Below are 17,116 nucleotides of genomic sequence, written 5' to 3' on the forward strand. Positions count from 1 at the left end.
AGTAGTTGATGACAGAAACATTATGAGTTGCAAATAAGGCGACAAAATGTTGAATGTTTTAAGTATGGTACATCTGTCAACAGAGATGTTGGCATGTGACAGGGATTTTTGTAAGTCTTCAGATGACACGCTCCAGGGTTCTTTTTTTTCTTTTTTTTTTTTTAAACCTCATTGAGCATTCTGTGCTGTGCTCTTACAGTCATCTTTACAAAAGAGCCACTCCTTGGATGAGAAGCAACAGTGCAGAGCTTTCTTCTTTTATAGACAATTTGTCTTGTGCCTTGACATATGAGAAAACTGTGGACTGATGAACATGAACAACAAGACTTTTAGCGATACTTTTGTAAACTGTTCCGGGTTTATACAAGTTTAGATGCAAAGTCCTAAAGATGGTACGGCATGACTTCAAGAGAGCAATTCACACCAGACATCCCAGGAATCCTATTAAACTGCAACAGTATTGGAAAGAGGAATGCTCCAAAATTCATCCTGATCGTTGTGCATGTCTGATTTGCAACTACAGGTTGAGTTTATTGCTGACAAAGAAGGGTCAACCGTTATTAAATCCAAATCACTTACTTTTTCCTCCCGGTCCTGTGAATGTTTACATGATATTTAGAGTAAAAATGTGAAAACAATTGTTTGTGTAGTATTACAAATGTAGTTTAAGCAGTGTTATTTACAGTATCCTCGTCATTTAGATGAAGATCAGACCACGTTGACCATTTTATGCAGAAATTTTATAAATTCCAAAGGGTTCACATACTTTTTCCTCTCACTGTACATCGGACAGGAGTGACTGCATCACAATCTACTGTTTGCGTAAGACTTCATGAACAAAAATACAGATTTATTAATAAACCGAAGATGGAGATGCTGGGGAAAAAAGAGACAAGTCAAAAAGTACTGAGACAAACCCAATACTTTTGTGAGAAAGGTTAACAGACTGATGAGATGAAGGTTAGGATTTTAGCAACATGATTCCAAGGCTAAAGCATCAAGAAAGAAATGACCTGCTCAATGTGGTCATGATCATACATACAGTGGGGCAAAAACGTATTTAGTCAGACACCAATTGTGCAAGTTCTCCCACTTAAAAAGATGAGGCCTGTAATTTTTCATCATGGGTATACCTCACCTATGAGAGACAAAATGAGAAAAAAATAAATCCAGAAAAATCACACAGTCTGATTTTTCAAGAATTTATGAGCAAATGATGGTAGAAAATAAGTATTTAGTCAATAACAAAAGTCCCTGGCGGCGTAGTGTGCTACTGATGGTAGCCTTTGTTACTTTGGTCCCAGCTCTCTGCAGGTCATTCACTAGGTCCCCCCCTGTGTGGTTCTGGGATTTCTGTCACCGTTCTTGTGATCATTTTGAGCCCACAGGGTGAGATTTTACGTGGAGCCCCAGATTAAGGGAGAAGATCAGTGGTGTTGTATGGCTTCCATTTTCTAATAATTGCTCCCACAGTTGATTTCTTCATACCAAGCTGCTTACATATTGCAGATTCAGTCTTCCTAGCCTGGTGCAGCTCTACAATTTTGTTTCTGGTGTCCTTAGACAGCTCTTTGGTCTTGGCCATAGTGGAGTTTGGAGTGTGACTGTTTGAGGTTGCGGACAGGTGTCTTTTATGCTGATAATGAGTTCAAACAGGTGCCATTAATACAGCTAACGGAAGGAAGACAAAGGAGCCTCTTAAAGAAGATGTTAGAGGTCTGTGAGAGCCAGAAATCTTGCTTCTTTGTAGGTTACAAATACTTATTTTCCACCATAGTTTTTTCATAAATTATTTAAAAATCAGACAATGTGATTTTCTGGATTTCTTTTTCTCATTTTCTCTCTCATAGGTGAGGTTTACCGATGATGAAAAGTACAGGCCTCTGTCATCTTTTCAAGTGGGAGAACTTGTATAATTGATGGCTGACTAAATACTTTTTTTGCCCCACTGACAATACATGCTCCTCTGTGAAAATCAGTAAATATGTCATGGCTTGTTCTGGGCTGATTAATCGTCATCATTCATTTATTCATCATAACACATTATAGCAGCAGCAAAATTAACTTAGACACTCAGAAAGATGCCACCAAATTGAATGGGATATACTTCATTAAGCAGCAAGATAATAAACCAAAAAGATGCTGCCCACACTGACAACTTCAAAAAGGTGTGACGAAACCTCGTGTTAGAAAATGGCTTATCTACATGAAATCCAGATTTAATTACCTTAAAACAAAAGGTCAATTGTTTATCCCTTGGACTCTTACCTTATTTTGACCCATAAATTTTTAGTCTACAGAAAAATTAATGGTCGTTTTTACAATGGTTTTGGAACGTGCGATCAGATGCAGAAATGCTTCACCTATAAGGGCTAAGCTGCAGTATGTATAGTATATACAATTACTGATTACAAATAATATATTCTGATCAAATTAATGATGTAGAATAAAAGATGACTCACTTTTTAATTTTTACATGCACAAACACACTCAATCTTACCCAGTGGGGAGTGAGCCTGACTGTTGTTCTGTGGTGTTATCGCTCGCCTGCTCTGCACTGGAAGTGGGAGCCGGGGCAATCTCCGTTGGTCTTACTGAACCCAGGCCATCTTGCTGATCCAGCGTATTGCTGCTGGTTGCGTCGGACTGATCCAATGGTGGATGCATGTGACGCACCAGGCTGTTTTCCAGCTCTACTTTTTCTGAGAGATGACACAGGGAACACAAATGAAAACCTGAATTTTACGAACTTTTATTGTTGACAATTGTAGTTGGGCAAAAATATGCTCTTTTGTATTATTATTTCTTTATCAACATCAATTCATATGATGCTCAATACAAGGTGTGAAAATGGATGGATGGATGGATGGATGATAGGATACATCCAACACCACCAAATGCTTTATTACAACCCCAATTCCAATGAAGTTGGGATGTTGAATAAAAACAGAATACAAATCATGTTCAACCTATATTTAATTGAATACACTACAAAGACAAGATATTTAATCTTCAAACTGATCAACTTGATTGTTTTGAGCAAATAATCATTAACTTAGAGTTTTATGGCTGCAACACGTTCCAAAGAAGGTGGGACAGGTAGCAAAAAAGACTGAGAAAGTTGAGGAATGCTCATCAAACACCTGTTTGGAACATCTCACAGGTGAACAGGCTCATTGGGAGCAGGTGGGTGCCAGGATTGGGGATAAAAGGAGCTTCCCTGAATTGCTCAGTCATTCACAAGCAAAGATGGGGCGAGGTTCACCTCTTTGTGAACAAGTGCGTGAGTAAATAGTCCAACAGTTTAAGGACAATGTTCTTCAACGTACAATTGCAAGGAATTTAGGGATTTCATCATCTACGGTCCATAATATTGTCAAAAGCTTCCGAGAATCAGAAACCTGGAGCTGAACACGCTCAAGACTGTAGAGATGATTGTGGACTTCAGGAGGCATCCTTCGCCACAGCTGCCCCTCACGTTGTCCAGCTGCCTTGTGTCAACCGTCGAGACCTTCAAGTTCCTGGGAATTACAGTCTCTCAGGACCTGAAGTGGGCGACCAACATCATCATTATCGCACGACTCGTCACTTTAAACCTTATACGCTCCTTGAAGTCTCAGCGTCCTTTGCACATTGGTCATTGCACCGGACTATTGCAATATTAGTCATTCGAACTGCTCTAAGTGCTAGAGGACTCTGCATCTTTTTGCACAATTGTCCACAAAAAAAAATAAATAAATAAATAAAAATGTTTAAAAAAAATGTACCGGCATTACCAGAAAACTAGCAACCCTTTACTGCTCAGTGACTGTTTTCTTTTTTTGTCAATGTCTTTCTGTCTCCAAAGTGTTCTGTAAATTGACTGTCTGTTGTCGTACTAGAGCGGCTCCAACTACCGGAGACAAATTCCTTGTGTGTTTTTTGGACATACTTGGCAAATAAAGATGATTCTGATTCTGATGAGGGCAGTTGGTGTTACAGAGGAGGATGCAGGAGATAGGCTTACATGGAAAAGGACCCCTGTAGTAGTAAGCCAAAAGGAAAAGAAGATGCGTATATATGCATATATATATATATATATATATATATATATATATATTTCTATATATACACATACATATATACATCTACGTATATGAGAGAAGAATTCAGTCAGTCCCATCTTTTAGGCAGGCATCAATATTTAATTGTCTTAAAGTTATGGAATGAAGCACATACATGTACTGATGACAAACACTCACTGACTATTCATCAGACAAATCTACACAGAGTGCCCACTTGATACTTCTTTATCTGAGAATCATGTGGCTATAACAACATTTGTCCAATCTGAAAACAACAAAAATAAATCTGAAAGTTACCAAATGTTGATAAATATTTTTTATGATACCATCCTTGTTCAAAGAGGATAATATTGGACAGGAGCTCATTTATAATGTACGCTGTATGTTCACAGCTGACAGATGGGGACTGTGTGATCCGTGCGCTGGTTCTGACCTGTACCCGTTTTTGGGTTATTGTCAGACAAGAGACATTCCGCAATGAAGCACACCTTCACTGGCTACACAGTGAGTGAATGAGTGCTACTATTCAGATATATTTGAATATTTTGTTTTTTGTTAACAAAAAAACAAAATGTCATGACCTGGAGTCTGTACTCCCCTGAATTTAGGAACACATTCATAATCCCCTGTCAGTGCCACCTGTGTCCAATGTCATATTGATTATAAAGACAAAAGGTTTTCGGGGACGGGGAAAGAGAGGAGAACTTCTCAGTTTTCAGTCCGACGGCGACAATTTGGGAGGATGCTGCTCTATGGACTGTTTTTTGCTTTCTGGGGTGACTGATTAAAAAATAAATGCATTTTCTTTTGATTCATGTTTTTGTGTTAATATCTGAAGTTACAAAAAAAAAAAAAAGTGTGTCCATTCCATACAAGCTGCACATCATATAAAAACGGTGTTTGTGTAGGAACAGTAAAATTTACAATGAAAGACCTCCTACAAAAACAACGTAGTTTAGATTACAAAAATAATACTATTTACAGGCTACATATGGACAGCATATTAGGGTCAGCAGGTCTGGAAAATTATATAACGCAGAAAGTTTTGATTGCTTGTCGTGTGCCTGTATAAGTAAATAATTTGAGGACTAACTGCCTGTATTAAATACATGTAATTGTACTATTTTGAATTCTTGAAACATTCTCAGATCCAGAAATCCAAAGCCAATAACAACAATTAAAAAGGGTTTTGACGCAATTATTCAGCCACTGACATACAATCTGTCATTTCAAACTCGTAAATATGTTTTCCTTCCCAACATGGCCCCCACGTAGGCACGTAGGGGCGTATCCAAGAGGAGAAACGTAACCAATAGTAGTGGGCGTAACCACATGAGTGGGCGTAACCGCAAGGAGACGCTGCACACTGCAGACAGTTAAAATTGCAAGATACAGAAGAAGAAGAAGAATCACCTTTTATTATTATTATTATTATTATTATTATTGTCATCAAGCATGCACACGAAATTTGTTCTCTGCATTTAACCCATCACAGTGAACACGTACACGTTAGTGGCACACACTGGAGCAGGGGGCAGCTGAAGCGCACGGGGAGCATTTCGGGGTAGCAGTGTCTTGCTCAAGGACACCACAGCCGTGAGTACGGGGGTTGTTGAGGCTCTACACCAACTTTTGCACTGGTAGCACCGGTGCAACAAACATTTTCAGTTGGTCGCACCAGCACATGATTTGGTCGCACCCTTTTTTGGGGAGGTAGCATGACCATGCATGCTGATGAAGTGTTGTCTTAATTTGATGAAGTAAAGATTGACAGTGACTCGAGATATGATATATTCAAAATCATTTCCTGGGAACAAGAAGTTCATCGGCAGTATTGGTTGACAACACAGGTCAATATATATTTTTCTTTTTATACAGGGTGAATTTGTATTTGAAATCATGGCTAAATTATAATGAACTGTTAACAGAATGCCAACATGATCAACACGAGTCATACATAATGAAACCTTGTCTCGCATGCCTATCAACCACCAAAACCTCATGTCAATTGCAAAGTATGTCTTATGTTCACATTTGTGTATAAACTCATTTACATAACATGTAAACTGTACATGACATTCAAATTTTAAATAACAGAAGTAGTTGTAAGGGCCATTTTGTGTATTTTCATGTTGGTCATCAAGTTGACCACTAGATGTCCCCATTGTATGTGTTCACATGCCTATTTAAGTAGGTAGTGCTCATTAGTTGTGTAGCCATTGGAAGCGCATATAATTTTTTGACCAACAAGCAAAGCAAACCAAAGCAAATTGATTTATATAGCACATTTCAAACACAAGGTAAGTCAATGTGCTTTACATGATTAAACGCATTTAAAAACAAAGAAAACAAATTATAAACATTTAAAATAAAAAGGGGGGAAAAAATACAATTGAATCAGCGTACTGTGCAAGAAATATCACTTAAAAGTGGTAATGCTCTAAAAAGCATGGAGAAAAAGAAGCGTTTTTAACCAAGAAGACGGCACGTTGTTTGTTTTATTATATGGAATGGTTGAAACATACAGTATTTGGACAGTTTTGAATGCCATGCGGCACTTGGAAGACTGCCAACGGCGATCAAGGACTTGTTTCACAAAATCGAACAAGCACGTCAAACACTGCCGGTCTACTGTAACCCTCTATTATAACCCTCTGAGGCGATAAATTGGACTTAGCCACTACAGTAGTATTATTAGGATTTCCCTATAGTGCATACAGCATAAAAACGTTTTCATTCTTTAAAAAACGCTTTTGTTTTTGTTTGCTGGCCGTGCGCTGTATAAAAATTACGTGTTGGCTCAAAGTAAAAAAAAAAAATAAAAAATAAAAAATAAAAAAAAGAAGGGTTCAAACTATTTCCACAAATATTTTGAATGCATTTAAATTCAACTAGTGTTGAGTATATGCAACCAGACTGATTTAGCCAAGTACATTTAACGTTACATAAACCTGTGGAAATTGTGACTACTTTAAGTTGCAAAAACACCATGTTTTACAGTGGGGGGAGTGAGTGGGGTGACGTGCACAATTTCTGTTGAGTTAGAATTTTTAAAGCTCGTGACACGAAAGGCCAGAGTTGAGTGAGCCAGCAATGCCTTGCCTGCCTTACAAAGCTACAACAAAACAGGGAACAAAACAGGTAGTGTTTTACAGGAGAAGCAAATAGCATGAATTCCATGTCGGGCTTGTAATTTTCTTCTGCCACGCCGACTTGGAGATCCAACTTCAGGAAGAGGGGATGATTAAAAAAGTGGGGTGAACGGATCATGTCATTATGAATCTGTGTGGGTACCAGTACTATCTGGGCCCTTGTTGGCAGCACCTCCTCGACCGACGACGGAGGGGACCGCTCCGGCACGCGAGGCTCACTCTCGCCGTGGCGAGGGGCCCGGACGCACGCATTGGCCGTTTCCTAATAACGAGAAGGCGCTCTTTCTTCAGAAAGGATAGCGTGTAGGAGGAGACTAAATAAAGCAGTGAAAAAGACGGAGACTTTCAACCACTGCCAAATATAATGAGACTGTGTTAAGGGAGCATTAAAACATGCACTCAAGCAAGTGCACCCAGATGAAAGTTTTCCAAGCGCGCACTGAAAAAAGGGCGGCATATGCGACCTGCGATAGCGTAGCGCCAAGTATTCCCGCAAAAACAGCGAGGACGGACGTAGTGCTGGCAGCTCCTCCAGCTCTCTGGTCAGAGGTCCTTGAGCCAATTTAACACTAACACGATGACGACATCAACAAGAGTTTTCCTGATTGGTCGGTAGAGCCCAAATCTATACCGTCAACCGTGGGTACGGCGCACCCATACTCTGTACTACTGCAAAATGCTTGGTTCGCAAATGGACAGCAACACAGTTGAATCGAGTCCGATTTTAATATTTTCTGTACGCACGCACGCTCCTTACGTGCACCCCTGGTGATATGTAATGTCTAATTACAAAGCCACATTACTGACAGACCATTTCATCACAGGCACATTAAATATTGAACAGTCAAACCAGTTTGTTACCCAGTCAAAAAATAAAATGACCTGAAAGCATTTGAAAATGGGATGGTGGTTTAATAGTGCACATACCTGTACTGTTTGCAGGGCTGACTTTAATTTTGGAGGAATCATGATGGCCAGCAGAACCTGGTTCAAGAACCTGCTCTACATTGGTCTCTCCGTTAGTTAGAGACACCCCTCTGGAGGACCCTGGGGAGCTGCCCTGCAAACCACCCACTGAGTATCGGTTGCTCCTTCTGAAACGGACAAAAAAAGACGAAAATACAAATTCCATGAGAACGGAAGTGAAAGGAAAATAGATGAGGAAAAGCAGGAGGGACATCGTGATGTGTTAGAATAGAAAAGGAAACTAAAAGAGTCACTCCAGTTGAAGTTCACTGTAAAACTAAACTCACATAAAATAATTACACCTATTGAACATTCAAGTACATCACAGCTGTCATTTTCTTTCTTTGTTTTTTTGTTCACAAAAATCGCTATCAAAAGGTAACAACACACAATAAATGAAAAACACCATTCACGAACTACGAAAATTAGCATTGAACTCGCGGAACTTATCTCTCAAAATAAATAATATTGGTACACAAACGCTGTATAACCACGTAGAAACAAACATAACAATACTCCCTGGCATATATTCTTCAAACTCTGTGAAAAACAAGTTATAAGAACAATATTTGATCATGACTTCTACTTTCTTTGTTACTGCAAATGGGTGTCTCATTGCGTGTATCACATTGCTCCTCAGAGGCCAAAACATTACCTTGGTCGTATTTGTTTCCCCCCCTGTTAAAGAAGAGAGGCGTACCAAGTTCCCTAGTAGAACATATTAGATGAGCGACAGGAAATGTGACTCACTTGTGCTCTATAGTCACGAGTTCACTCCATAAACAAATACAGTGCACCTCAGCCTCTGGCTTGCGGGCGTCATGGAAAGAAATATGCTTTTGGCGGTATGTCAAACTACTTTGCAGCGGCATTTTAAAACATAACATACTGTACATGTGTTTTCAGAGGCTATTTTTAAACAAAGAAAAAATGTTATTCTTAATTTCCATACACAGTAAGTGGGTGACAATTTGCGGGGCCAGGTTGACAACAGTTGAGAACCACTGACGACGACATTTTTTTGGGGATAACTTTAGTCATTTATTCTTTGTATTATAGCAGGTGTTGTGCAGTTACTTCACTGTAGTGCTGGCGAGATGAAGCTTCATGAAGCATCGTAACACTTCGGCCACTGGTTCGAGTAATGGTCCATTTCTCGATGCTTCATGTGCACACGAAACCACCTGCTGACCAAGTGTATAATCACAGGCAACTGTATCTTAGCTCACATAATGTTTCATGCATTGCAATATGGTGGTTGTTGCGGCACCTGGAAACAACTACGAATGACCAAAACAAATGTTGCCCTTAAAATTTCCACTCTTTGTTATATTGCAGCCATTTATATTTGCAGTTCATTTTTGTTCCTCATTAATGTACACACAGCACCCCATATTGACAGAAAAAAAACTGAATTGTTGAACTTTTTGCAGATTAATTAAAGAAAAACTGAAATGTCACACAGCCATAAGGATTCAGACCCTTTGCTCAGTATTTAGTAGAAGCACCCTTTTGATCTAATACAGCCATGTGTCTGTGTTATTGTTAGTTGTCCCAGTATATATATGTATATGTATATATATATATATATACACACACACACACCCACCCACACAGTGGGTATGGAAAGTATTCAGACCCCCTTATTTTTCACTCTTTGTTATATTGCAGCCATTTGTGAAAATAATTTCAGTTCATTTTTTTCCTGATTAATGTACACACATCACACAATATTGACAAAAAAAACGGAATTGTTGAAATTTTCGCAGATTTATGAAACAAGAAAAAATTAAATATTACACAGCCATAAGTATTCAGACCCTTTGATCAGTATTTCGTAGAAGCACCCTTTTGAGCTAAGACAGCCATGAGTCTTTTTGGGAATGATGCAACGAGTTTTTCACACTTGGATTTGGGGTTCTCTGCCATTCCTCCTTGCAGATCCTCTCCAGTTCCGTCAGGTTGGATGGTGAACATTAGTGGACAGCCATTTTCAGGTCTCTCCAGAGATGCTTAATTGGGTTTAAGTCAGGGCTATGGCTGGGCCATTCAATAACAGTCACGGAGTTGTTCTGAAGTCACTCCTTCATTATTTTAGCTGTGTGCTTAGGGTCATCAGTTTGAGGTCCTGAGCACTCTGGAGAAGGTTTTCGTCCAGGATATCCCTGTACTTGGCCGCATTCAACTTTCCTTCGATTGCAACCAGTCGTCCTGTCCCTGTAGCTGAAAAACACCCCCACAGCATGATGCTGCCAACACCATGCTTCACTGTTGGGACTGTATTGGACAGGTGATGAACAATGCCTGGTTTTCTCCACACATAGCGCTTAGAATTAAGGCCAAAAAGGTCTCTCTTAGTCTCATCAGACCAGAGAATCTTATTACTCACCATCTTGGAGCCCTTCAGGTATTTTTTAGCAAACTCCATGTGGGCTTTCACGTGTCTTGCACTGAGGAGAGGCTTCCGTCGGGCCACTCTGCCATAAAGCTCCACTGGTGGAGGGCCGCAGTGATGGTTGACTTTCTAGAACTTTCTCCAATCTCCCGACTGCATCTCTGAAGCTCAGCCACACTGATCTTTGGGTTCTTCTTTACCTCTCTTACAAAGGCTCTTCTCCTACGATTGCTCAGTTTGGCCGGACGGCGGAAGGGTTCTGGTCATCCAAAACATCTTTCATTTAAGGATTATGGAGGCCACTGTGCTTTTAGGAACCTTAAGTGCAGCGGATTATTTTTTTTTGCAACCCTGTCCAGATCTCTGCCTTGCCACAATTCTGTCTCTGAGCTCTTCAGGCAGTTCCATTGACCTCATGATTCTCATTTGCTCTGGCATGCACTGTGAGCTGTAAGGTCTTATATAGACAGGTGTGTGACTTTCCTAATCAAGTCCATCCATCCATCCGTCCGTCCATTTTCTGAGCCGCTTCTCCTCACTAGGGTCGCGAGCGTGCTGGAGCCTATTCCAGTTAACATCGGGCAGGAGGCGGGGTACACCCTGAACCGGTTGCCAGCCAATCGCAGGGCACATACAAACAAACAACCATTCGCACTCACATTCACACCTATGGGCAATTTAGAGTCGGCAATTAACCTAGCATGCATGTTTTTTGGGATGTGGGAGGAAACCGGACTGCCCGGAGAAAACCCACAAAGGCACGGGGAGAACAAGCAAACTCCACACAGGCGGGGCCGGGGATTGAAACCCCGGTCCTCAGAACTGTGAGGCAGATGCTCTAACCAGTCGCCTCAAGTCCAATCAGTATAATCAAACACAGCTGGACTCCAATGAAGGTGTAGAACCAACTCATGGATGATCAGAAGAAATGGACAGCACCCGAGTTAAATATATGATTGTCACAGCAAACAGTCTGAATACTTACAGCTGTTTGATATTTCTGTTATTCTTTTTTAATAAATCTGCAAATATTCCAACAATTCCATTTTTGTCTGTCAATATGGGATGCTGTGTGTACACTGAGGAAAAAAAATAATGATTTTAGCAAATGGCTGTAATATAACACAGAGTGAAAAATTTAAGGGGGCCTGAATACTTTCCGCATCCACTGTATATTCTAACCTGGTTTGGGTTTCAGCAACACTGGGAGTCTCTTCACTCTGTGTCCTCCTCAGGCTGGGTCGATCGGATTGAAATATTTCTGCAACAAGAACAAAAAAAAATAAAGGACATAAACAATTGAACATATCTAGTACATTAGTCAAAGGGAGAAAAAGTAAACATTGTCGTCAATTCCAGGTTAATTGTTGGCTTTCTGTGAGCTCGAGTATGAGGTTTGCATGGGGTTAAGTTTCTTGATAAAAGCCAACTTAAAACTGGTGTGTATTTTTATTTTATACAGCAACTTCTCCTGACTACGAACAAACTTTCACATACAGTGGTGCCTTGACATGAGTTGAATTTGTTCTGTGACTACGCTTGTAACTCAAAACAATCATATCAAATACATTTTCCCCATTGTAATGAACGGAAATAACTCAAAATCATATCTTAAATTTCAGCCACCTCCAGCCCGCTTCCAGTTGTCTCTTCAGTGCCACTGTCTCTAATCCGTCCATCATGGCTGCCCTCACCACTGTTTTATTAACTTTGCCCTTCATCAGAATCAGAATCAGAATCATCTTTATTTGCCAAGTATGTCCAAAACACACAAGGAATTTTTCTCCGGTAGTTGGAGCCGCTCTAGTACAACAGACAGTCAATTTACAGAACACTTTGGGGACATAAAGACATTGACAAAAAACAATTGTGCAAAAAGATGCTGAGTCCTCTAGCACTTAGAGCAGTTCGAACGACTAATATTGCAATAGTCCGGTGCAATGACCATTGTGCAAAGGGCGCTGAGACTTCAAGGAGTGTATGCGGTTTAAAGTGACGAGTAGTGCGATCATCTGGGACAATGTTGGTTGTGCAAATGTTACAGATACTCCTCAATCAGTGTGCAAATGGAGCAGATGCTACTCTGGCATGAGTGGCCAGTATATGCAAATAGTGCAGCATGGCGAGACAACTACAGTGAGTGCACGAGTAATATATAATTGGCCCCACAGAAATGTGACAACGAACTCAAGTCAAAAAATGTCCAGCTTGTTGTAATGGAATTATAGGTTAGGTGTTTAAGAAGTTGCTCGCAAGAGGGAAGAAGCTGTTGGAATGTCTACTAGTTCTAGTTTGCGTTGATCGGTAGCGCCTACATGAGGGAAGGAGCTGGAAGAGCTGGTGACCGGGGTGCAGACGGTCCGAGAGGATTTTGCACGCCCTTTGTCTTAGTTCTGGGAGGGTTCATGTCCTCAATGGTGGGTAGGGGGGTACCGACAATCCTTTCAGCAGTTTTGATTGTCCGTTGCAGTCGGAGTTTGTCCTTTTTTGTAGCAGCACCAAACCAGACTGTGATGGAAGAACACAGGACTGATTCGATGACCGCTGTGTAGAACTGTCTCAGCAGTTCCGGTGGCAGGCCGTGCTTTCTCAGAAGCCGCAGGAAGTACATCCTCTGCTGGGCCTTTTTGAGGACGGAGTTGATGTTGGTCGCCCACTTCAGGTCCTGAGATATTGTAATTGCCAGGAACTTGAAGGTCTCGACGGTTGACACAAGGCAGCTGGACAACGTGAGGGGCAGCTGTGGCGAAGGATGCCTCCTGAAGTCCACGATCATCTCTACCGTCTTGAGCGTGTTCAGCTCCAGGTTGTGTCGGCCGCACCACAGCTCCAGCCGCTCCGCTTCCTGTCGATATGCAGACTCTTCACCGTCCTTGATGAGGCCGATGACAGTGGTGTCATCTGCAAACTTCAGGAGCTTGACAGTCGGGTTCGCTGAGGTGCAGTCGTTCGTGTAGCGAGAGAAGAGAGGACACAACCTTGGGGCGCCCCAGTGCTGATGCTGCGTGTGGATGAGGTGGCCTCCCCCAGCCTGACCTGCTGTGTCCTGCCCGTCAGAAAGCTGTAAATCCACTGGCAGATGGCAGGTGAGACGCTGAGCTGGAGAAGCTTGGTTGAAAGGAGTTCAGGGATGATGGTGTTGAACGCTGAGCTGAAGTCCACGAACAGGATCCTCGCATAGGTCCCTGCACTGTCGAGGTGTTCTAGGATGAAGTGCAGTCCCATGTTGACTGCATCATCCGCAGACCTGTTCGCTTGGTAGGCAAACTGCAGGGGGTGCAGCAGGGGACCTGTGACACTCTTGAGGTGGTCCAGCACGAGACGTTCAAAGGACTTCATGACCACAGATGTCAAAGCAACAGGCCTGTAGTCATTCAGACCAGAGATTGCAGGTTTCTTGGGGACTGGAATGATGGTGGAGCGTTTGAAACAGGATGGAACTTCGCACATTTCCAAAGATCTGTTGAAGATCTGAATGAAGACTGGAGCGAGCTGGTCCGCGCAGACTTTGAGGCAGGATGGGGACACATGGTCCGGTCCTCCCGCTTTGTTAATCTTCTGTTGTTTGAAGATGCATCTCACATCCTGTTCATGGATGGTTAACGCAGAAGTCAGAGGTGTGGTTGTGGTCGCGGGTGCGGCCGGGTGGGTGTGTGGAGTGAAACTCTCCTTTTCAACTCTGCAATAGAAGGTATTCAAGTCGTTGGCTAGTGTGCTATTGTTCTCAGCTTGGGGGGATCGTCGCTTGTAATTAGTCAGCGATTGGAATGCATGCCAGACTGATTTTGAGTCGTTCGCGCTAAACTGTTTTTCCAACTTTGCTGCATAGATCCTCTTTGCAATGTTAATTTCTTTCGTCAGCTGGTTTCTAGCTCGATTATACAGGGCCCTGTCCCCGCTCTGATATGCATCTTCCTTAGCTTGGCGAAGCTGCTTAAGTTTAGCAGTGAACCACGGCTTGTTGTTGTTGAATGTCCGAAATGATTTTGTTGGTACACAAACCTCTTCACAGACTCCTAGCAGACTCAGTTTTTTCACTTCCTGACCACACTTACCATTGCTCTGGACTGTTGACCCCAAGTATTTAATGTCCTCCACCCTCGGTATCTCGGTCCAAAATCATATCTTAAATTCTACCATGCATGTTTTTGGAATGAGGGAGGAAACCGGAGTACCCGGAGAAAACAACGCAGGCACGGGGAGAACATGCAAGCTCCAGACAGGCGAGGCCAAATTTGAACCCGGGTCCTTTTTCACCACAATGTATATAGATAGGCAACTTACATATCCCTCCAGACATAATGTAAAACATACTGTATATACCGCCGTGCATATACATGGCACCATAAAACGCACACGTGCCTCAACTTGAGACTCGACATTTATTTAGCAGAATTCTGTTCACAAACCTCTACCCCACCCCTAAAAACAAATGTATGCACACACAAGCCCTTTCATCCACACAACTGCAAGCTAGTAACGGACCCACCCCCACCCACTGCTGTAAGCCAGCAAAGGAACGCCACTGACACACATCAACGAAGAGTCCACATGTTTGTGTGTGTGTGTATTTTAGTGATTTCCATTGTATTATTGATTATACATGATATAACTTCGTCAAGATGTTTATTTCATGAAAAAGCAAAGGAAGCTAGGGAGCTATGTCATACAGAAACTACTGCAATGGAAAAAGTAAACCACAGGCACTTAAGCAGTGGGGTTTTTTTGGGGGGGGGTGTTCTGATAACACAATTAGCATATAGACCACAAAAAATATGTAAGTTTCTGACAAATTAAATTCATATGTTCATTTTCAGAGCTGTGTTCCAAAATGTGTTTAACATTTTCTATTTTATATCTTTCTATTTTCTCTTTCCTTGTTAAGGCATGTGGCACGTCAGTAAAAACCAAAACACTACTTGCCTTACTCCCTCTTCACATCAATAAAGTCACAAAGACACACATTAATCGTTGTCCAAGCAGTAGCAGCACCCACCAATTACTTGTGGCAATGTGTTCATTCACCTGAATACACTGGAGTCTGTGTGGATGGTTTGCATGTGTGCATGCCTGTATGTGCGTGTATAAAGGCAGCTTACAAACTGCATTTTTGCTTCCAAACCACAAAGGAAAGGAAAATGTTAGCCTAACACCTGAAAATTGAATACTGTTGACTGAACACCAATGTGGCTGTGCTTGTATGTGTAAATGTCTCCATAGTAGCGACTTTGATCGAAAGCTAGATTTGTCAGAATAAAAGATGTTATCTTGAAAATCTTAAAGCTTCAACCCCCCTCCTCCCCGGACTTGAATCCAATCAAACATCTCTGGAAAGGCCAAAAAATGCCTCTCCACTGACGCTGCTCATCCAACCTGACTGACCTTCATGGGATCTGCAGAGAAGAATGGGAGAAAATGCCCCAAAACAGGTGTGCCAAGCTCGTCGAGACATACCCAAGAAGACTTGAGGCTGTGATTGCTGCCAAATGTTCTTCAACAAAATATTAAGCCAAGGGTGTGAATACTTATGTACCCATTATGTTTAAATGTTTACATTTTCACAAAATTTTCACAACTGTCTGAAAACATGTTTTTACTTTGTCATTACAGGATATTTTATGTAGATTTTCTGAAACGAAAACTATACTCAAATCAGCTTTAGAATAAATCTAACAGCAAAATGTGGCAAAAGTGAAGGGGTGTGAATGCTTTCTGGTGGCACTGTGTAACACACGCATATATATACACACGTACTCACACACAAAATAAACCCACTTAATTGGTGGGTTCAAACAAAAGGTGCTCTGTCCTGAGTTATTTAACACATCGAGATATAAATACCATGAAATAAGAGCTAGAATTCTGAACTTTCGTCTCATTTTCATCTTTTGGGCAACTGTGGCTAAGTAGGTAGAGCAGGTCGTTCAATGACTGAATGGTAACCGGTTCGAATACGGGCTACGACTGTCCGCGTGTCGAAGTGTCCTTGGGCAAGACACTAAACCCTAATTGCTCCCAATGTGCCTGGCAGCACCTTGCATAGCAGCAGTCGCCCATTAGTGTATGAATGTGTGTGTGAGTGGGTGAATGTGAGGCTTTGGGCACTGTGATGGTGTACATAAAGCGCTATGTAAGCACAGTCAATTTTCCATTTACCATTTTGATCTGAAACCCAAATGTCTTCAGTATACAACAAAAACAAAGGAATTGACCTTGCCATTCAAATACTTTTGGAGGGGACTGTACAACACTCTGGGCTGCTCCGTGTGTTTGAAGCATTATAATTTAATCCAACATGGGTGCTAAACAAGTCCCTCTGTGCTCTCTCAGTCACTTTTAATATAAGAGTTGATTCACTGAGTACTACATTACACCCACATCACAACAGACCCTGCGATGTGACTATGACGCAGACATCGTGATGACGATGCAAAAACAATATATCGTGCAGCCCTACATCTGGCAGAACCCCCTGTCAGAAGAAGTTTCAACTCCCACCTCCGGCAGAACTTCACCCACATCTCGGGGGAGCTGGAGGA

The 17,116-nt window shown here is 41.6% G+C and overlaps 1 protein-coding gene across 4 annotated transcripts in view; it reads right to left on the reverse strand.

Annotated features, from left to right (window-relative positions):
• Positions 1-17,116, reverse strand: part of wwp2 (WW domain containing E3 ubiquitin protein ligase 2) — a 122,133-nt gene that overhangs the window by 79,515 nt on the left and 25,502 nt on the right. For all 4 annotated transcript variants that reach the window (XM_061677223.1, XM_061677221.1, XM_061677219.1 and 1 more), the window contains 3 exons: positions 11,760-11,838; positions 8,144-8,310; positions 2,501-2,702 (listed from right to left, as the gene is read on the reverse strand). In XM_061677223.1, coding sequence (XP_061533207.1) covers positions 2,501-2,702; positions 8,144-8,310; positions 11,760-11,838 — 448 coding nt within the window. The remainder of the gene's footprint in view (positions 1-2,500; positions 2,703-8,143; positions 8,311-11,759; positions 11,839-17,116) is intronic.

Source organism: Phycodurus eques, chromosome 5, assembly GCF_024500275.1.
Source record: "Phycodurus eques isolate BA_2022a chromosome 5, UOR_Pequ_1.1, whole genome shotgun sequence".
Classification (NCBI taxonomy): Eukaryota; Metazoa; Chordata; class Actinopteri; order Syngnathiformes; family Syngnathidae; genus Phycodurus; species Phycodurus eques.